Consider the following 21752-nt stretch of genomic DNA (forward strand, 5'->3'; position numbering starts at 1 on the left):
GCAGTGTGATCTCGCTCATCCCTTCTGGGCACTGGGCCCTTTCCCCCTTTTCGAGGTGAGGCTCCTGGATGTCCAGAAGATGCCAATTTGGGCTCCGCCGGCTGGTAACTGAATCCAGCCCTCTAGGATTGGAGAAGTGGGGTGGGGGGTGGGGGTGGAGGCGGAGGCGAGCGCCGGGTCGGCTGGTGCCGGCCACTCGGGCAGCGGCGTGCCAGAAGAAATGGTGTGCTCCTGTCACCCCTGTGCCCACAGAAGTTTCCCGAGAGCACCAACGGCACGGGCTCGCCCGTCCACGCCTCGCGCGAGGCCCTCTGAGCTCAGACTCCGGGTTAGAAGTGGCAGGGGAGAGCCTCCCGCCCGGATGAGGCCTGGGCGACGCCAACAGAGAGGGCCGAGGCCCGACCTCTCAAAGACCTTGCTCTCCCGCCTCAGCTCTTCCCTTTCGCCCGCTCGCCCCCGTGGTGCCCAACGCGGCGGCTCGGAGCTGGGCGCTCAGCAGCTGGCGGTCGCGGGGCACGCGGGGTGCGAGGGAGCTAGGCGGCCCACCTGAGCTCCAGGCCTCAGCCGGGTCTACCGCGGGGTCGCCCGGGGCGGCGGGCGGAGCGGGGGCGGAGCCGCCCCGGGCCCCACCTCGGCCGTCCCGGCCGCCCCGCCCTCGCCGCCCCGGCCAGGATGGAGGTGTGGTCCCGAATTTATACCGTGCCTTCCAGCTTTGCGACCATTTCCTAGGAACTTACCAACGCCCGCAGCCCGCTCCCCGGGAACGGTCCCTGGCGGCGCGCTCCACATTCCCTCAGCCTGCCTGGCCCGCGAGAACGTTCTGACGGCCTCGGGGAGCGCCCTCGCCGCGCGACGCTGTCCGGCGGACGCCCTTATCGCCCGCTGTTGCAGACTGCAGAGCAGCGGCGGGAAGCATGCGGGACTACGACGAGGTGACCACCTTCCTGGGCGAGTGGGGGCCCTTCCAGCGCCTCATCTTCCTTCTGCTCAGCGCCAGCATCATCCCCAACGGCTTCAACGGTATGTCAGTCGTGTTCCTGGCGGGACCCCGGAGCACCGCTGCCGGGTGCCGGACACCGCGAACCTGAGCCTCGCTCGGCGCAACCACAGTCTCCCGCTGCGGCTGCAGGACGGCCGCGAGGTGCCTCACTATTGCCGCCGCTACCGCCTCGCGACAATCATCAACTTTTCGGCGCTCGGGCTGGAGCCGGGGCGCGACGTGGACTTGGAGCAGCTGGAGCAGGAGAGCTGCCTGGATGGCTGGGAGTTCAGCCAGGACGTCTACTTGTCCACCATTGTGACTGAGGTGACTGTATGAGCGACCCTTCATCTGTATCAGTTCCCCGCCTAGACTCCCTGGCAATGCCTGGATCAGCGTCCCCGACTCTTCATCAAACCTGGCTGACGCACAACAGGGTTGTGCAGCCAGAGAGAGCAGAACTCACCTAGGCTCATTCCTAATTGTTCTGTCTAATATGAAGGGGATGGAGAAGAAAGAAAGGAGGCCGTTGTCATCTGCCTTTTCCTTTGACAGTTTCACAACAGACCAAGTTGTTTCCCAAGAGCCTAGACACCACCGGCCCCAGGCTCCCCAGATGTACAGCCTGAGTCAAGTTCCTGCCACAGGCTTGAGGAAAGGTGTGGGGGCTGCTGCTGAGCCCACATGCAGACACAAAGAAGAGCCCTGCTGCTGGGCAGGGCTTTGGCAGATCTGGGCTGTTCCCTGCCCACAGACTTCTGGAAGCATCAGAGGGTGTCCTGTTCTGTCATACTCTACGGTGAGGCTTGGGTCCTGTCCTGAGGCTCCAATTTCTCTAGAAAGGAGCAGAGGACCTCCTGATACTGGCAAAGTGCAGGAAACCCTGACCTCAAGGCACTCATGAAGAGACAGACTCACAGAGACCATCTGAGCACAGGGCCTAGAGGTGGACAAGGGCTCCAGCTTATGCCATTAGTCCCTTAGCATCCGACATGGTTTAGTGGCAGGATTTCTAAGTTTCAAGAGTCAAGATATAGACATACTTTGTCCTCTGCATTTCCTATTTTGCATTTGATAAGGACCAGGAGATGCTCGATCAGCACACATCTTCTGAAGAGGGTACCCTCATAGACTCGTTTTCTGCTGTTAATCAGGCATGTAGAATTTCCCAGCTTCTGGCCTCTCCTCTGCTCTATGTGAAAACCTGAGCATAGTGTCTGCTAGTCTTCTATCCCCTTTCCTCAGCACAATGGGACAGTAATAGGATACCATGCCCGGCCTTGTGCTTTCAAAGCTCAGATGCCCACAGGGCACACTGGCCATGTTAGAGTCAGCTAACATCATACCTGGTTAGGAACAGGGTTCAGGAACCTGAATTCAAATCCTGACAGGCTTACTGTGTGACCTGGGGTAAAAATTACGTTTTCTGTGGAGATAGCAGGGTGAGGAAATACTCTTAAGAAGAGGTGTTAAAATTTGAGCTGAGTCTGGAAATGTGACCAGAACTTGTCCAGGCAAAGAACATGGCAGATTCTGGGGATGGGATTTCATAGATCAAGATGGCCTGGAACTCAAGGAATGGCAGGTGAGGCTAGAAATGTCTGTAGGAGTATCTTCACAATGGCCTTGTAAGAATGTTGAAGAGTTGACATTATTCTGAAGACAGTGAGGAAATAGTAAGGGTTCAAAGGAAGAGGTAACATGGCCAGATTTGTGTTTTGAGTAAGAACTCACTCTCACTGCTATGAAAAACAAGAAGACCAGTGAGGAAGCTGTGGGAATTGTTTTGGCAGGAGACTGGTGGCCAGGTAAGAGTGGTGGCTGTGGAGTCAATAGGAACTGTGGAAAGTGGGCTCAGCCTGTGGAGCACCTCTTGATTCCCCTCATCATTGGCACCATGCTGACCCTGGTCCCTGAGGTGGCCGTGCTTCTCTGGCTTTGATCTCCTAGCAGGGGCTCCTAGTGCTTGCCCATCCTCTGGTCCTGGAAGTGTCATCAGCACCTGAGCTGGAGCTGGCCCTACTGGCTGCAGCCCTCCTTGACAGCTGGGCTGACTAGTCTCTTTCCCCTTTCTTGCTGGTTTTGTTCACTTCAGGGTGTGAGGGGTGGGTAGCTCCTGGCTTACAAGTATATAGCTATCCCTGTTGTGCCCTTCACAGGGGCCTGTGGGTACCTCTGGGGAGGCACATCATCACACTCTCACACATACACACCAGGACTTGCCTTTTCCAGCAGTCTTTCACTTCCTGGCTTCCTTTTTGGGTGCTAGGAGTAAAATAAAAGGTAAAGGGGCACTAGTAGTTGGGAGGAAGGAAAGGAGTAGCTTGAAAGTGGGTAGGGTGGGGTGGTTCTCCCCAGAGGTGATGGCACAAGGAGGAGTTCTGGAGTCAGACCAGAGGGCCACTTCTGACCCTGCCTTTAACCACTGGGATGACTTCAGCAGGTTACATCATTGCTCAGTGCCTCAGTCTCCTTGTCTATAAAAGGGGATACAAGCAAGTGAAAAGATGCTCAACATCACTAATTATTAAGGAAATGTAAATCAAAACCACAGTGAGATGTCACCTGACATCCATTAGATTGACTGCTATCAAAACCAAAACCAAACAAACAAAACAACCCTCCCCCAAAATAACAAGCAAGCATGTGGAGAATTTGGAACCCTCATGCACTGTTGGTAAGAATGTAGTACGGTGCAGCTACTATGGAAAACAGTGTGGCAGTCTCAAAAATTAAAAATAGAACTACCATATGATCCAGCAATATTGCTTCTGGGTATATATCCAAAAGAATTGAAAGCAGGATCTTGAAATATTTGCATACCCATGTTCATAGCAGCATTATTCACAATAGCCAAAAGGTAAAAGCAAATCAAATGTCCAGCAATGGATAATGGATAAATAAAATACGGTGTATACATACAATGGAATATTATTCAACCTTAAAAAGGAAGGACATTCTGACACATGCTACAACACAGATGAACCTTGAGGACATTATGCTAAGTAAAGTAAGCCAGTCACAAAAAAGCAAAAACTGTATGATTTCACTTATATGAGTTACGGAGAGTAGTCAAATTCACAGAAACAGAAGTGGAATGGTAGTTGCCAAGGTGGGAGGGGGAAATGGGTAGTTGTTTAATGGATATACAGTTTCATTTTGTAAGATGAAAAGAGTTCTGGAGATTGGTTGCACAACAGTGTGAATACATTTAACTCTATTGAACTGTACACTTAAAAATCATTAAGATGGCACATTTTATGTTATGTGAATTTTATTACAGCTGTTTAAAATGAGGATCATAAGAATGCCCCACTTATCTGAGTTGTTGGGAGGATTCAGTGAGATCATGCGCCCCACCACATCTGTAGCACCAGCAAATGGTCGTCATAGGTGGGTGGGTGAGGGGTGGTAAATGTCTCATCACCTGTGGCTGGTGGCACTGTGGGAGTCGTTCTAAGGTTAAGGTTGCAGCCTGTTTAATGGATGATGAGACTGTCTGGTGACAGAGCCCTCTTTTTCCAGAGTGGAATTCTAGGGCCCAGATAATAGGACACAGGTCCAAATACTATGCTGGGGTAAAAAATGGCCTCAGGTCCCCGATAACATCAAGCCCAGGGGCCCTGAGCAAGTCCTCGGCATCCCTCTGGCACTATACAGCGAGAGGGACCATTCTCAGACTGTCTCTGCTTTATACCTCTGTATGGGATCTCCTGATGGCAATACCTTCTGGAACAGAGAAGCCCACCTGAAATGACCCTCTGGCTCCTCCACAGGGAAGACAGGTCAGCCAGGGACTCGAGGATGGCATGTTCTGCTGTGGAGATGCCTTTCAGAGAATGCCAGGAGGCAGGAACCTGCTGTCTGAGTTGGGACCTGAATAGGTGCATCTGTCTGTGTGTTTAGGTGTGTGAGGTAGTCTCCTTCGTTGAGGGCTGTTTGTGAAGTCCAATTTATTTGTCCTGTGCAGGGCTAAGAATCACTTAGAAAAAACAACAACTTTCATTTGGAAATAATTTTCATTTAGAGAAAAGTTGTGAAAATAGCACAGAGAATTCACATATACCTTTCATCTGGCTTCCCCTAATGTCTACAAGTTACATAGCCATAATTTATTTATCAAAACTGGGAAATTAACATTGGTGACAATATTATTAGGTAAACTAGAGACCTCGAATTTTACCAATTTCTCCACTACTGTTTTTTCTGTTTTAGGATCCAGTCCAGAATCCCACATTGTATTTAGTTGTCAAGTCCTTTGTCTCCCCAAGTCTGTGACAGTTCCTCAGTTTGTCATGATCTTGACACTTTTTATGAGTCTATCAGTTATTTTGATGAACGTCCCTCAATTTGGATTTGTGTGATTCCTCTCATGATGAGACTGAGTTTGTGCCCTTTTTGGTAAGAATACCAGAGAAGTGATAAGTCCTCGGGGCATCTTACCAGCAGGCACATGATGTTGATGTGGCTGACTACTGGTGACATTAACCTTGATTACTTGGCTAAGTTGGTGTCTGCTGGGTTTCTCCACTGTAAACTTACTATTTTTTCCCCTTCATAATTAATAAATATCTTGGGGGAGATACTTTGAGACTGTACAAACATCCCGTTTCTTCTTGGACATTCTACCCAGTGATTTTAACATCCATTACTAGACTTTCACTGGAACAACTATTTCTGTGGGTGTTTGCCTAGCGGTGATTCATTCCTATTTATTAACTGGAATTCTTCTGTAAAGAAGAGCTTCCTTTTCACTCGCATTTACTTATACAATTATTACTTCATATCAGTACAGACTTAGGCATGTTTATTTTATTCCATGAGTCATAACCTAATACTATCCTTTATTTTGTTGCTCCGGTTGTTCCAGCTTGAACCAAATTATTTTCCACTTTAAGGAGAAAGAATGTAAAAATCCAGGGTGAGGTCCTTCATCTGTCTCTGGAGTCAGGGCTAGAGGAGCCTGTGTTTGCCCCCAGGGAAGAGCACCAGTCACCTCTTAGCTAAGTTATCCGTAGGGTGGGAGCATAGGAACAGGAGCAGGGGCTGGTGAGATCTGGCCCAATGCGTGGGACTGAAGCTTCTGCTGGGGAAGGAAGGGACCCCAAGCATCCCAGACGATCTGCCTGATGATGGAGTCTTTGTCACTGAGATCTACCGCAGTGGTGAGACCAGTCTCCATGGGCATGACCCTCCATCCAGCACTTCAGTGCCACAGACCCCAGGGAGCGAAGGCCTTATGGGTGAAAGGAAGCTCAGGAGCCTCCTGCCCTGAGGCTGAAGGAGCAAATGCCCTCTCTCCAGGGGGCCTAGATTCAGCAGCAGGGCCACGGGGCAAAGCAGCAGGGGTGAATCTGGCTCTTGGCCAGGGTCTAAGCATGGGCTAGCCTTTGCCTCAAACATGTCCTCTTTTTCCATGGAACATCATTAGGTAGATGACCCCCTTCGGGCTGGAAAAAATTAGGCAGTCACCTCTGAGCCAGACTCCATGCTCCAGAGGCCCTGAGGCCCTGAGGCTTGTTTGGTAAAGATCAGTTTTTTGTCATCAGTGACCTGAGACAGGGTTACTGCTCTACCATAATGATTTCTATCCTCTCTCCAGCTGGTTGCATCCTCTAGGAGCCCATGAGTGGACCAGCTGAATGGCCTAAAGCATGAAGGAGCATCCAGTAAAGGGCCTGGACCTCAGGAGGCACTAGCCTTGTGCTGTGTTTCCTGGGACCTGGGGTCAGAGAGTGGACAGAGCAGGATACACTGGTGCTCCACCCACAGCCCAAAGATACGAAACAGGAACATGGGGGCCTTATTCTCTGCAAACAGGGTGCTTATGGGAGGCACTGGGAGCAGCAAAGGAGGAAACGGTGAGACAGACCAAGCCTGGCATCTGGTTGACAAGTGCATGGGACCCCATATGGCAGCTCACTGGGATGTACCTCCCTTGGGGCCTGTGTGGTCTCTGCCAAAGGTGAAGAGTGTGAACAGGAAGCAAGTTTAAGCTGTTATCTTACCACCAGGTCTGCAGGCTGCCCTGGAATACTGCTGGCTAGCATGAGACTGGCAACTTGGCTGCTGGGACAGCCTGAGTATTAGCCAAGTTTACTCAGACCTGCGCTATGCCAGATTCCAAAGGGAATAAAGTGGGGACCTCCACCTCTAGGCAACACCAGCAGACTTTTATTTACAGTCAATGGTTCAGCAAGAGGACAAATAAAGATTTAGGGGCTTTCCCTGTCTCTGGCCTGAAGGTGCTCCTCTGTTGCTGCCTCACCCCAAACAGTTTGCCTGTTGCCTCTAAACTGTGTTGCTCTGACAAAGGCCACCAGGATATCAGAGTATACCTTCTGGAGGCTGCTTCACCCACACCTCCTGCCAAGTTAAAGAGATAAACAGACTTTGTCTCTCTCTTCTGGTGGGCAGCAGAACCCTCACACTTTGTCTAAGAGATTATGTGGTGTGTTGACAAAAACAAGGCTTTGGCAGAACTGGTCGGAGGAACTGCAGGTGCCTCGGGCCTCTGATGGGACTGTGATTTCTTATTAGGGACAGGCTAAATTTGATTTATATTCAAAGGTAATGCAGATCTGCCTTGTTATCTGAAACTTTGGTTTAGTTTAAAGTGTATCTCTGGAGTTCAAAAGAAAGGCAGTGTCAACTGAAAAAAATGCACAACGTAAAAGTTGAAAGTTATGTTTTACTTGGCGGACTTCTGAGGACTCGACCCCCTTTGAGCCCGGGATGACAGACTCTCAAATCACTCTGAGGGACTGCTCCAAAGAGGCAGGGGAGGAGCCAGGATATACAGGAGTTTTAAAACAAAGACTGGGTAGTCAGAACATTAAAACATTACTTACTGTTGACTAAAGAAAATCAGATTATCTCAAATTAAATAATTAAGTGCTTTTCTATGTATGGGAGGGAGCAAATGTCTGGGTTCATTGAAATCATTCCTTTGACAAGCACCTAGCTATCTAGGGCCAGTATCCTGTCCTTTCACATTCTCAGTTCTCTCAGGATGCACCTTTGGGGGCTGCCTGCTTGTCTGCATCCTGAGTTGGCAGTAGCAGCTGATGACTTGATGGCCACAGCATTCTTTGTTTACTGATATGGCTTGCAGTATTTTTCATTCACAGCAGGGATCCCCATTTGAACCAGAGGTAGTGCAGAGAGAATGGAGGCTCTGGGGGAAGGCTAGGTTGACTCACATACCCTAGCAATTGGCACAGACAGCCCAGGGCTGGTGGCTCCTGCTCTGTTTGGAGGACTGGAGGGCAGGTTCACAGTGGCACCTTCTAGAGTTTCTCTTTGATGCTGTGTGACTGGTACAGATCCCATCCCATTCGGTCTCGTTCCCAGAATGGAGCCTGGTAGAGCTGTGGTAGATCCAATGTCGGGATGCAAGGGGGATAGCCAGGTCTCTGAGTGCTCCTTCTTTCCTCAGGCCCCTCCACTCCCATCCCCACCAGCCCACTTAAACTCCCTGGGTCTTTTGCTTTGGCTCAGCCTCTGATGACCACAGAACTCTTCACTGAGGAGTCTCCACTAGTGAGTGCTTTTTCTTTACCTCTAATATGAAGAAAGAAAGATAATGAGAATATTTTAAGATTTAGCCTTCTTCCATCTCCTGATCTCTGAGTTAGAGAATCTTTAATTCCTGGTGAGTGCAACCAGAATATTGGGGAATCCCATACTCCACTCAGCCCCTTCTCACATAGTAGCGGCTCTACCCCTGGTTCTACAGGCTGAGAATATTGGGCTGGTTGTCCTTGTCCCAGCTTGTTGTAGAGTGGAAATTCCATGATAAGTGATGCAAGCTGAAAAGAAGGACCAGCATCCAACTCATAAAGCAGAAGTGTCATTCTGAGGGCTGCTTTCCCTTTCTCCAACTTTAGAGCAGGGGCTCAGAGATTTTCCCCAGGGGGAGAAGTAGTCCATAACAACAGAGAGCTCTAAAGCTGTCCCCGCAGGAAATAGCTTCATTTGAAACAGTATGTGCAGACGTTGAAGCCTACGAGGGCTCTTTAAAACAATGGAGATTGTGATGGTAAACAATTAAAAGGAGACTGGTAGCTTCATTAGAGCAACAAGCTAACCCATAAGGCAACTAGTTTACTAGAGAGAACCAGAAAAAGAACAGCTCATAACAGTCCTCCAGGAGTCTGAACAGACCTCAAAACCTTGCCTCAAAACTACTCCTGCAAATGATCTTGAATTTAATTGAACTAGATGAGGAAATGTTTTATGCCCCAGGGCACTGTTGAAACAATAAAGGAATCAGCCAGCAATTGGTGGAACCTAACAGCTAGGTGTGATATCAGCAGAGGCGAACAGCTAAATAGAAAAACCAGGGAAAGAGACAGTCAAAAAGAGCCCTGCTAAAATCATTGCTATCCCAGGGTGACTGTGCACATGCCCAAGGCTATGCCCTCTGAGGAGCAACATCAGAGACTTCACACTGCAAGGGAAATAGACTTCACTAAGAGTCCAGCCAAGTCATTAAATAAATAAACAAGCTACCGAAAATAAAAACAAGCACCCTCAGGTTTAAGGGGTGTTCAGTGCTCAGAGTTTCCACAATATATTTCCTAAAATGTCCAGTTTTTAACAAAATATTACAAGACACGCAAAGAAACAGGAACACATGACCCATACACAGGGAAGCAGCAGGAAACAAATTGCCTGAAAGAGCACAGATGACAGATTTAACAAAGACTTCAAAGCAGCCATTACAAATCTATTCGAAGAACTAAAGGAAGTTATACTTTAAAAAGTAAAAGAAGGTATGATGACAACGTCTCGTCAAATGCAGAATACCAATTAGGAGATAAAAATAAAAGTTATATTAAACAAAGAATCAAATAGATGTTCTAGAGTTGAAATACACAGTAACTGAAATTAAAATTTCACTAGTGAGCCTTGTAATAGATTTGAACAGACAGAAGAATCAGCAAATTGTAATCCAAAAAAGGGAGAAAAAAGGAATGAAGAGAAATGATCAGGGTCTTAGAGAAGTTTGAAACATTATTAATGAAACTTACACATGCATAATGGGAACACTAAGAGAAGAGAGAAAGGAGCATAAAAAATAGTGAAAGAAATACTGAGATTTCCTGAAATTTGATGAAAAGCATTAAACTATACAGCTCAGCAGCTCAACGAACTCCAGGTAGAAGAAACAAAGAGTTTCACACACAGACGTATCATGGTAAAACTACTCAAAGACAAAGACAAAGGGAAAATTTTGAAAATAGCAAGAAAAGTATGACTTACCACATCCAAGGGAATCCCAGCAAGATTTATATTTGACTTCTCACAAGAAACAGCGGAGGCCAGAAGGCAGTGAGATAACATATTTAAAGTGCTGGAAGAAAAAAGACATCAATCACAAATCTTATATCTAGCAAAACTATCTTTCAAAAATGAAATAAAAGCATTCCCAGACACACAAACACACACAAAGAATTTTTGCTAGCACTGCTGCCTTACGAGAAATACTAAAGGAAGTTCTTCAGGAATATGTATTTTTTTAATGCACAACTTATTCTCTGAGAACTACAAAGCATCTTTGAAAGAAATTAAAGAAGACCTAAATAAATGGAAAGACATTCCATGTTCTGTTCATGAAGCAGAAGTCTTAATATTGTTAAGATGGCAACACTCCCCAAGTTGATCTGCAGATTCAACACAAAAGATGTTTAATATCATTAGTCATTATGGAAATGCAAATCAAAACCACAATGGAAATACTTTTTAACACCCACTGGGATGGTTCAAGTTAAAAAGCCATACAATAACAAGTGTTGATAGGAATATGGAAAAACTGAAACCCTCGTTCATTGCTGTTGGGATTGTAAAAAGACACAGCCACTTTAGAGAACATTTTGGGAGTTCCTAAAAAGATTAAATATAGATTTATTATATGATTCAGCAATTCGACTCCTCATATATGCCCAAGAGAAATGAGAACATATGTCCATGTAATATGTGCACAGAAGTTTATAGCAGCTTTATTCATAATAGCCAAAAAGTAGAAACAACCCCAATGTCTATCAACTGATAAACGGATAAATAGAATGTGGTAAACTCACACAATGGTATATTATTCAACCATAAAAAGGAATGAAGTACTGATACTCATACAACAACATGATGAGCCTTGAAAACATTGTGCTAAGTGAAAGAAGCCAATCACAAAAGACCATATATTGTATGATTCCACTTATATTAAATGTCTAGAATAGGCAAATCCATAGAGACAGAAAGTATACTCGTGGTTGCCAGGAGCTGGGAAAGAGAATGGGAAGTGACTGCTAATGGGTATGGGGTTTCTCTCAGGGGTGATGAAACCATTCTGAAATTAGATAGTGCTGATGATTGCACAGCTCTGTGATTATAGTAAAAACCACTGAATTGTAGACATTTAAACAAAAAGAATTTTATGGTATATAAATTGTATCTCAATAAAGCTCTTATACACAAAGAATTAAATAGCCAGCCAGCTCCCCCACCTCCCCTACAATGGTCAGGAAATTTCCAGCTTTAAATCTGCAACTGAGTTATAAAGAGGAAATAAGAGTGAATGTATATTCTATTATTAACTAACTAATACTTCCTATTTTTTCCCCCAGAATGAAAAAACAACTACAAGAGAAATCCATTTTTCATTCTTAAATGGACTATAGCTAATTTTTCATTCACAGTCATCTCTGAGATTGAAGTCCGTTTGTAAAGAGATTTTACACCTTGTGGTAAAAGCTTTTCTAGTTTTTAGTCATTGAATATAAAGTTATTATTTCTAAGAATCTCTTTTGCCTAGTCAGGTTTAAGTGTAACCTGCTTTGCTTACTCATTAATGCTGCTTGTTGTACGTCATGGTTTTGCTTAGGACAAAGGCATGAGATTAGTAGAAAGGGAACTACCACTTAATGAGGCCTGTGATGGTTAATGTCAGACACTCTACTTACATTCCCTGTCCAATGCTCACGACAACCTCAGGAGGGAGTATTATTGTCACTTCTCTGAAGTTGGAAAAGGGGGCTAATGAGTGGCCCAAAGTCACACAGCCAGAAGTGGCAGAACCCCAGAGAGCCTGTGCTCTTTGCTCAACATCAGGCTGCCTTCCAGATTCTCAATCCGATGCAGGTCGCAGATACACTTATCTTTATCATCCTTTATGGCTTTGGAAAAGGCTAAAACTGCTCGACTTTGGCTACTTGGGGGAGTTCAAGGTTGACAGTGATTTCAAAGGACATTTCCAAACTTATTTTCTGTTACTCCTAATTGTACAACATTTGTTCATCAACAATATATTAAGTATCCACTATATTACATATCCATTATATTAAGTATCCTATGTTTTAAGTGCTTAGCCTTGTGCAAGCATCAGTTATCTAAAATGATTATATGAATGTGTTCAGGTTTTAGAATTCTGTCCATCTGGAGAAGGATGAGCAGGGGGTGCCTCTTTTCCTCTCTAGCCAGAGAGCAAGGCTTCTAGTGGCCCAGAACAAAGCCTGCCCCACCCAGGATTGCTAGGTTCATGCATGCACATGTGCACACCTGATCTGTCCTGTGAGGTATGCTTGATCTTGAGCTTTGTGGAGGCAGTGACCATGTCTGCTTTGTGACCCATACAGAGTCTGGCCCAGAGCAGGTGCTCAATGACAGCTGAATAAATGATTAAGCAATTCCTTTTACCAATCCTCTAGAACTTGGGCTGGTCACTTCATTGCTCTGTGCCTTCATTTCCTCATTTGTAAAATGGCGATAAAGAGAGCACCCATTTCATATGGCAACTTTGAAATCCCATGAGATAATACAAGACACACAGTGAGCACTCAATACACTGTACTCATCATTCCTATTATTATTGCTGCTGAGACCATGAGCGCCATATTCTTCTAGGCCAAACTAAAGCAGAGCTGAAGGCTAGATGGTCCAGCCAACTGGAGCTTACTCTGCTCTGCTGGGGAGCATTGGTTTAAGACCTTGAGAATGAGACAGGCACAGTAACCCTGCAAGGGCACATCCAGTGCCCTAACCCTATCCACTCTGGGCTGTATGGTTCCCATGTCCCACTCTCTGTCCAGGGCATGTGTGAGTGTGGGTTGTGTTTCAGAAATGGTAGTTTTTGACCTCAAAGTACAGCTCTAGAGCAATGCTGGGCAGCTCCTCACCAGGCCATCAGCCATTATGCTCTGAGCTGACCCTGTGTATGTATGTTTGTGTATGTGTGCATGTGTGTACACACATGTGCAGAGACCCACAGGACAGTTCTGTCTCATCAAGGAAAGGATTATCTTCCACTGGTCCTGCCATTTCATTACTAACCACAGGGAGCTTCCTGGGACCTGGCTAGCGGGGCTCCAAGACACACTCCTAAAATCCCCAAAGGGCTGGGCAGGCAGAGCCTGGCCTCCCCAAAAACAGTCCCACGGAGAAAAGGGCCCCTCTTTAGGCTGGCAGCCAATTTATTGGTCACCAGTCCCATGAGCCACAGCTGGAACTTTATCTGCCAATCTCAGGTCCTATTACCAGGTCTCTGGTAGCTTTCTAAAAAGACTCTGGGTACAGTAACTCCCCGAGAGAGCCCAGCCTTGGAACCCACCATGGGTAGCCATGAGATCCAGCTGTCATCTCCTGCCACATGCAAGCAAGAGCTCCAAAGACATATAGCACCCTCCAAGGCCTGGGGCAGATGGCCACCTTCTGTGCTACCTGATGCTGACAGGGCTTCTTGGGCCCCTCTTCAGGGAGGGAAGGGGAACCTGGAGCCATGGCCATATGGCCTCCAGTAGGAGGGCAATGCAGAGCTGGCCCTCACTTCACACTTCTCAGCACCCAAGTCAGAACTTCTTTCCTTACTCCATTCCCTAAAGAGACCAGGCTCGACCCACTACCAGGGCCAGCTTCCTGAGCATCAATCCGTGCAGTCACACAGGGGCCCCCACTTAGTTTTCACTCTCTGCTATCGACGTCTTGAAATTCTTAACTGTTTTTAAATAGGGGATCCTGAATTTTCTGTTTGCACTGGGCTTGCAAATTAGGTCACCAGGTCTGCTCACTACCTTTGCCCATGCAATGCCTGGCCCCTCATCTGACAGCTTTCTTCTTTCTTTTCTGTCTCCAAGTCCTATCTATCTTCCCCTAAGGCAATGTCCTGACAAAAATATTAAAAAGAACAAGAAAGGAGAGCACATTACCTTTGGAAGAGCTTTTCTGCCTGACTACAGATGAATGGTGATCATTGATAATGGACACATTAATACCCCTACTATCGAGACTTCCTCAGCTCTGTCCAAGGCCAAAGGCTGTGGTCGAGGCCTTCTGTCCCTAGTCCCGGGGTCACATTCCTTGAAGAAGTACAGGGGGTGGTATGTAATAAACTCACTTTGTCTGGCCTTTGGAATTCTTGTCCAAAGCAGACAGTTACAAGTTTGAGTTCTGAGGCCGGAGCTGGTGTCTCGCTTGCCCAGTTACCTGCTATGACTTCAGGCAAACACCAGTCTCAGAGCCTAAGTTTACTCTTCTGCACAATGGGTCACACTCCACATCATGAGGCTTTGGGGCCTCAAACACTAATCTCTGTGTGTTGGGGCAGATCTCAAGCTCTTTTCTGACACTTTGGCAAGTGATTTTTGTAAGTAGTTGGCCATTAGTTCAGGTACATGTCCTGTCTACTTCTGAGTCATGGCCAGGGAGGGCACATGAATCTGGCCATACAGTTTTGGAGGGTTTGTGCCCTTTCCCATGAAGCCCATTCAGGGGCCCAAGCTGAAGCAACCCTACTCTGGCTATGGTCTCAGACTTACCCTCAGTTGTGTCTGAGGGGTAGAGATCTGAGTTCCTGGCCCTCATTGTCTTTCTTCAGCAGAGCTGTGCTTGGGCGTCTGGCCTGTGGCCAGGATTGTGGGCACCGGGAGAGGCAGACTCTATTGAATCTTGCTATTGTCTCCAGGATGGGGGTGTTCTCAAAGACATTATCCTCAACATCACAGAGTGGCCCCTCTGTGGAAGGAAGGATATAGGAGAGACTTCTCTTGGGTCTCAGTACTTAGAAAAACTGAGCTTCTGTGGAATGATCCAGAGTGGATCATCTGCACAGTGATCCAGAGAGCTGAGCTGCTGGGATATTCAAAGCCAGATTTCAGGGCTTCCCTGGCAAGCAGACAGGCCCCTGGGCAGTATAGCCAGTGGCCAGTCTTACCCTGGCTTGGTTATTTTGCAACCCCGCCTCCCCTGTGATTCCCACTTGCCCCAATTCCCTTAGCTTTTTGTTGTACACATTTCTCTTATGTGTGTCCTTATATATACCTCTCTCTGCTGCAGAATGAGGTATGATATAAATATGTGAATTCATTTTTACATCTATTTCAGGGAAGTTGTGAGAGTTAATAGCTAAATTGCTTTGGGAATGTCATGGAGCAGCACCACTGCCAAGTGGAGCTGGGGTTGGGTGGGAGGCAGGGGGTTTCCCTGTAGATGGGATCATCTTGCCTCGTGCAGCAACCCCCTTACCCACAGCCCCCAAATATTTATGGGCATCTGTTTATTTTTTTAATTAATGAAAGCTCCCTGAACACCCATTGAAACTTTTGCAACCTCCCCTTGAGATTTTGCTGAATTGCCCTAAGTCGAGAGCTGGGAATTGAAACTCTGGCTGAAACTCTCATTTTATGGGTCCATAAGCAGAGACTTGTTAGGGCTATCATAGCCCCCGGACCCGGGGACATGGAGGGACCACACTTGGGTGAGGGCTGCATGGGAAGGAGGGTGGAGGAGTATAGAGGGGAGATAAGGAGCACTGCATAGGGGGTAGGAACCCCACCCCCAGCACACTGGGGCCCTGGATCAGGCCCTAAGCTGGGCCTATGGTGTTAGTGGGCCAGAGAGCACAGGGTTCTCTAGAGGAATTCATTCAGAAAACAGAATCACAGGCCCCAGGGACCACTTGCACTTTTCAACAAGGTAAAGGAAACTTGCACACCTGGACTGAGTGACCATGCCCTCTACCCTGCCCTTGAGGCCTTTCAAACATCTTCCCTCTGTGCTGGGATGCCTTCTGAAGCAGAAATGCCACCTTTGCTTCATACTGCATCCCAGCTGAGGGGTCACCAGTCAAAGCCATGCCTCAGCTGGCTTCTCACTACACAAATGTAAGCAGAGCCACAGTCATCACCCTCCCTTCAGAACAGGAGGGTGAGTCTCAGGGAGGACCCTGACTTGCCCCAGTAAATGGTACAGTCAGGAGTCAACCCCAGGGCTGTGAGGCCTGTGCCCTTTGCACAAAAGCTACAGCCTCGCCCAGGGGAGGAGAGCCTACCTGGCTGCCAAGCTGATATGCCCTCTGAGCTGGGCTGGGGCTGGGCCTGCTGAGGGGTTGGGCTAACTTTTCACACTTTTCCCTGACAGTGGAATCTGGTGTGTGAGGATGATTGGAAGACGCCGCTCACCACCTCCCTGTTCTTCGTAGGCGTGCTCCTTGGGTCCTTTGTGTCCGGGCAGCTGTCAGAAAGGTAAGGATGCTGGGAGGGAGGAAAGATGATTTCAATTCACTGCCTATCTTTGGTTTGAACTGAATTTAGGGTATTTTCACCCAGGGAAAGAGAGGCCACTTAGGCCACCAAGTGAGAGATAGGAGAAACCACAGTATCTCCTGTTCCCCCTGCCCTCAGCCTCTTGCTGGGACCCTCTGGAAAGTGGAGTCTTTATATCACCAAATGCCTCAAAAAAAGCTGCTACTGTCTCACCACTGCCTCCCCACCCCACCCCTAACTCTTGGATGACATGCGATCTGTCCACAACCAGCCATCAGCCAGAGTCAGACCAGAGCGTGAGCACCTGCTCGCTAACTGTGCACCCATCTCTGCCATGGGTCAGGCCCCCGGCTGGACACTGGGGCCACAGAGCTGATCCAGGCTGGTTCTTGGCCTCCTGGAGTGCAGTCTGGAACAGACAGCATCACAGCTCCGGGAGATGTGCCCTCAATGGCCCTTGAATATTCTATGGGAACCCAAGCAGGAAAATGGGAGTGGTCAGTGGCAGTGTTGGGGAAGACTTCCCAGAGGAGTGGCCGTCCCTCCCCCAGTTATGAAGCCCAGTGGGACTCCAAGCCCAACAGCCTGATACCTGAGTTTGGAAAACTGGGTGGAAGACTCTTCTGCTCACACCTATGTTCCATTCTATCCATTGGACACTATCAGAATGTGAAATTAAGGCAAGCCCACTACAGTGTCCCCAGTGGACATTGCTGGAAGCTACACTTCCCATAGAGCAGTGATTCACAATTTGGGATGCATGTAGAGTCACTTGGGAAATTTTTTTAAGCTGAAATGCATGTAGTTGTCTGCAGCCAGACAGTAAGAACTGAGGAAGGTGGTTGCTGACACCAGTATTCTTTGAAGCTTTCCTGGTGATTCCAAGCACAACCAAGGTTGAACACCACTGCCATAGAGAGACTCTTGGTTCTGGATTGACAGAATTCCCATGTTGCTGATATTAGATCTTTAGTCTGTACTGTAGCCGCTTTCCAGAAATATGGTGGCAGCTTCTACTTGTGGCTCGTTCTAAAGAGCTGATTTCCACATGGTCCTTGCATAAGCTGTTATGTGCTTTTGAGATTTGGTGCCTCCACAGGAGGCTTAGAATCTCAAAAGTCACCTCCTGGACAGATGGATGCCTGAAGTCTCAACAAGAAGGAACCTGGGAGGATGTGAGGGGGAGGAAAGCCTGTCACAGCCCTTGAAAAAACAAAGTCTTCTGCGATGTCTGATTTAAGGCTTGCCACACACCCTGATTGCATGCTACAGTGACCTGCGTGGGCCATGTTTTGTGCTGGGCTATACTCTACAGGTTTGGCAGGAAGACCATCCACTTCATAACCATGGCTGTGCAGACTGGCTTCAGCTTCCTGCAGATTTTTTCCATTAACTGGGAGATGTTCACCATATTATTTGTCATCGTCGGCATGGGCCAGATCTCCAACTATGTGGTGGCCTTCATACTAGGTAAGGATGGCTTCTGACCTGCAGGGCTCCTCCTTCCACCCCTCTGAGAGGCCTGGGAAGAGGAGGCCACTGAAGAGGTTACAGTGAGTGCTTTTACTCAGCATAGAAGGAAGCACCTCAACTCATGGGCTGTGTTTCCAAATGTGATAAGCTCCAGATGTATATGTGCTGGGGAGGGGACTATAGCTACAGGTTCTTTGATCTGTCACAGGCAGGGCAGGCACTCACAGGGAGCCAGCTCTGTGTTGAGTCCTGAAATATGACACTAAATAAGAGCTGGAGCTGGGAGGAACCAGCTGAGACACATTGAAGGAGCACAGGGCTTGGGAGAAACACAGAGGAGGGGATCTTAAGGGAGCAACAGCCTAGGGATGTCTTCGATCTGAGCTATGAAAGCTTGGGGCTTCTGCCTGGGACAAGGCTAAAGGGCAGCTGGGCATGGCCCATGGAAGGACTTAGAATAGTTGGTGTGGCCAGTACACAGGTGGAGGAGATATGTGCCAGACAGGAGTCCAGCACCAGTCTGCCATCATTGGGCAGATCTAGTCTCACCCTGAGTCAGAGTCCACAACCAGAGCCTAACAGCTGTGCACACGATGACCCTCACTGATGAAAGCAGTCCTGTATCCTAGCAGCAGCCTTCTTCTGGAATATCAGGCTGCACGAAGGGGCCTCACAAGCTAAAGGCCATGAAGAGGCCCCCAGGCCCTTCACCAACTTTCCCTCAGAAGCAGTGGGTGAGCTCCAGACAGGTTGATGAGAGTCATCCACAGGAGTGAGAGGCCCCAGCATGCTCTCTGAGCCTACATGCTCCCTCTGAGTTGGAGAGAGAAGGAGATATAGGGGAACTTCTGGGACAACAGGCACCAATTCTCATAATCTCCAGTGTGATCAAATGTCCTTCCTGGCTGTCCCACATTGTCCCTATTGTCACAGTGTAATTACTAAGAGTGGCCCTTTAATGTAAGTCTAATGATTCTTCTTGTCTCAAAAATCTGAATCTAGTAAGATGATTCTGATCACTTTTAAGAGTCTGGATGACTCATTGGCTTTCAGGATGCTGTGTTCTCTAAGTTGAGGATGCGTACACCCTCTGTCAGGTTGCCAAGATGGAATTGTTCAAATTCCACTCCTTTAATCATTTGTGAAGAGCTCCTCACCACAGGCCCAGCCATAGTGTCATAAGAGGGGAGGAAGGAGGGGCATGCTGAAGCCACACGGCCCCAGCAGAAGCGGGGCTCTCTCCTCCCTGAAGGGGGAAAAAGGGGAGCAAGAATTTCCAAAGGAGATTGTTACGTAGAGGCCCCAGAGAGCCTCCAGCCAGTGGTGCTGGAAACTGGAGATTGGAGGAATTTAGGACAGAAGTTGCAATCTCCTAATGCCTGATGGCCCCAAGGACACAGGGGTCTTGGGCACAGCAAAATCTATTGTTTTCATGATATAAATTCTGCATATTCCATCTTCCTTGTAGTGATGCCCCTATACCTGGAAAGCCCAGTGGGTGGCTGTTTGGGCTAGAACAAACCAGAGACTAAACAGGCTTCCCCAAAACAGAGGGCTCTGCCTGACTTTAGGAGGACCTAAAGGATCCTCTGAAGTGGAAGGGGACAGAGTCACAGTGAAGCCAGAGAAGCCCTGTCATTGGGATCAGGAGCCTGGTGGCGTGTGTGCCATGCATGGTATCCCCTAGATTCTACTGAATGGCCAGCACTGAGACCAGCCTTTCCAGTGGCACAGGGTGTTTCTGGGGCCATAGAGCCTCCCCTGTGAGTGGATGAGGCCAGGAGAGCCCACGCCAGGCCTCCTGCAGGAAAGTCCCTGCCCAGCTGACCCTGATCCTGTAACCAACTTCCCTCCCTGCTCTCCATGCTTAGAAGAGTGAGAGGGCCAAGGGGAAAGTAAGATCTGTAAGATCAGTCCAAGCCTAGATGTACAAACCAGCAATCAGCAGGTGGGAAGCTGGGTGCAGCAGGCTCCTATCAGCCTGGGTCTGGGGCTATTGTAGGGTGCTCTGGGAGCCTCCCTGGCTGTAGGTTTACTCCACTGTGCTCTGTGGGAAACTGCTGAGTTTTGTGTCCTGGTATGAGACCCTTCGTTCTCAGGCCTGAACATTTAAAGAGTGTCACTGAAAATCAACCTTCCCCTGGAGCAACCAGACTCCCTCATCAGCAGCACCTGGGGTGGGGCGGGGTCAGGGGACCGTGCGAGGGCACGGGGGGCAGGCTTCCCACAGCACAGCAGCGCTCTCTGGTGTTCCAGGGCTGAAACAGTCGAGTTCCGGGTTTTATTTAACTAAAAGAAACCAGAGTTTGGGGTCTGGGCTGAGTTCTGTCTGGATCTTCACTTTTGCCCTCTGGCTCCAGGGAAGGGTTGGCAAGACTCTGTGATGATAATCTCCCATTTTAGGAGTCTTCATGTTAATTCAGGATGCTGAATTACTCCCACTTCCAAAGTGGTGCAGAAACGGATCCTCTCCTTGCTCTGCTTTAAAACAATTGTAAAGCTTGCCAGAGTCATAGGAGACAAGAAAAGGGAAGGAAGGAACAGTTCCTTACTTAAAGGAACAGTGTGGACACACGTGGAAGTGAGGGAGCTGCCAGAATGATTCTGGTTCAGGAGGAAATGACTACTCAGGACCGAGGACACTGACCCCACCCACACTCCAGCTGCCCCTCACAATCTACTGTTTCCCAGCAATAACAACTTTAACCTGTCCACAGCCTCTGGGTAAAACTCCAGTGGCATCATCCTTTCTCATAACTAGCTGCTTGAAATTATTTTGCACACTTCACTGCCTCCTGTCTTCACTGATCCATTATTTCGGTATTTTTCCAGTACAACTAACATCAACCTCCTATGCAGTATTTGTTCCATGTTGAACTATTTACTATTTAACTATGTTTACTATTTACTGATGTTTAAATGTGTTCTTTCCTTTGATAAGTACATAACTGATGGCACCTCCCTTTATAACTTTGGCTACTGGAAAGCTCAGGCAAGATGGTAATTGCACTATATCAATCATGAAGCCTTTGTCAGCCACATAGTTTTTCAATTGAGATAGAACTTGCAAACCATAATATTACCTCTTTAAAAGAGTATAATTAAGTGGTTTCTAGTATATTTGCAAAGTTGTACAACCAAAAACTCTAACTCCAGAAAATTTTCATCACCCCTAAGAGGAACCCTTTTACCAGTCACTCCCCCTTCTCCTTTTTCCCAAGTCCCTGGCAGCCACTAATCTACTTTCTATCTGTGTGGATTTGTCTATTCCAGATATTTCAGATAAATGGAATCGTACAATATGTGGCTTTTGTGACTGACTACTTTCACTTAATGTTTTTAAGGTTGGTCCATGCTGTAGCATTAATCAATATTCCATTGTAGGAGATAACCACATTTTGTTCATCTCTTCATCTGTTGATAGACATCTAGGTTGTTTCCACTCTTTGGCTATTATGAAGAATGTTGTTATCAACACTTGAATACAAGGTTTTTTTGTGGATCTATGTTTTCGGTTCTCTTGGATATGTACCTTGCTGGGTCATATGGGAATTTTAAGTTTAACCATTTAAAGATCTGCCAGACTGTTTTCTAAGTGGAATTGCTGGGTCATATGGGAATTTTATGTTTAACCATTTAAGGAACTCCTAGAATGTTTTCCAAAATGATACATTGTGTGTTTTTGTTCTTTTCTCCAACACATAACTTTTTACCTTTATTTGCTTTTTATTTTAATGTAGCCATTTAAAACTTTTATTCAGATTATA

At 47.5% G+C, this 21752-nt stretch overlaps 1 protein-coding gene across 1 annotated transcript in view; it reads left to right on the forward strand.

Moving 5' to 3' along the window:
* Window positions 1-914: 914 nt before the first annotated feature.
* SLC22A4 (solute carrier family 22 member 4) overlaps window positions 915-21752 on the forward strand; it is a 38858-nt gene continuing 18020 nt past the window's right edge. The window contains 4 exon segments of the mRNA XM_031441808.2: window positions 915-1038; window positions 1041-1306; window positions 16388-16491; window positions 17828-17982. Coding sequence (XP_031297668.1) covers window positions 915-1038; window positions 1041-1306; window positions 16388-16491; window positions 17828-17982 — 649 coding nt within the window.

This window comes from Camelus dromedarius, chromosome 3 (genome assembly GCF_036321535.1).
Source record: "Camelus dromedarius isolate mCamDro1 chromosome 3, mCamDro1.pat, whole genome shotgun sequence".
Lineage (NCBI taxonomy): Eukaryota > Metazoa > Chordata > Mammalia > Artiodactyla > Camelidae > Camelus > Camelus dromedarius.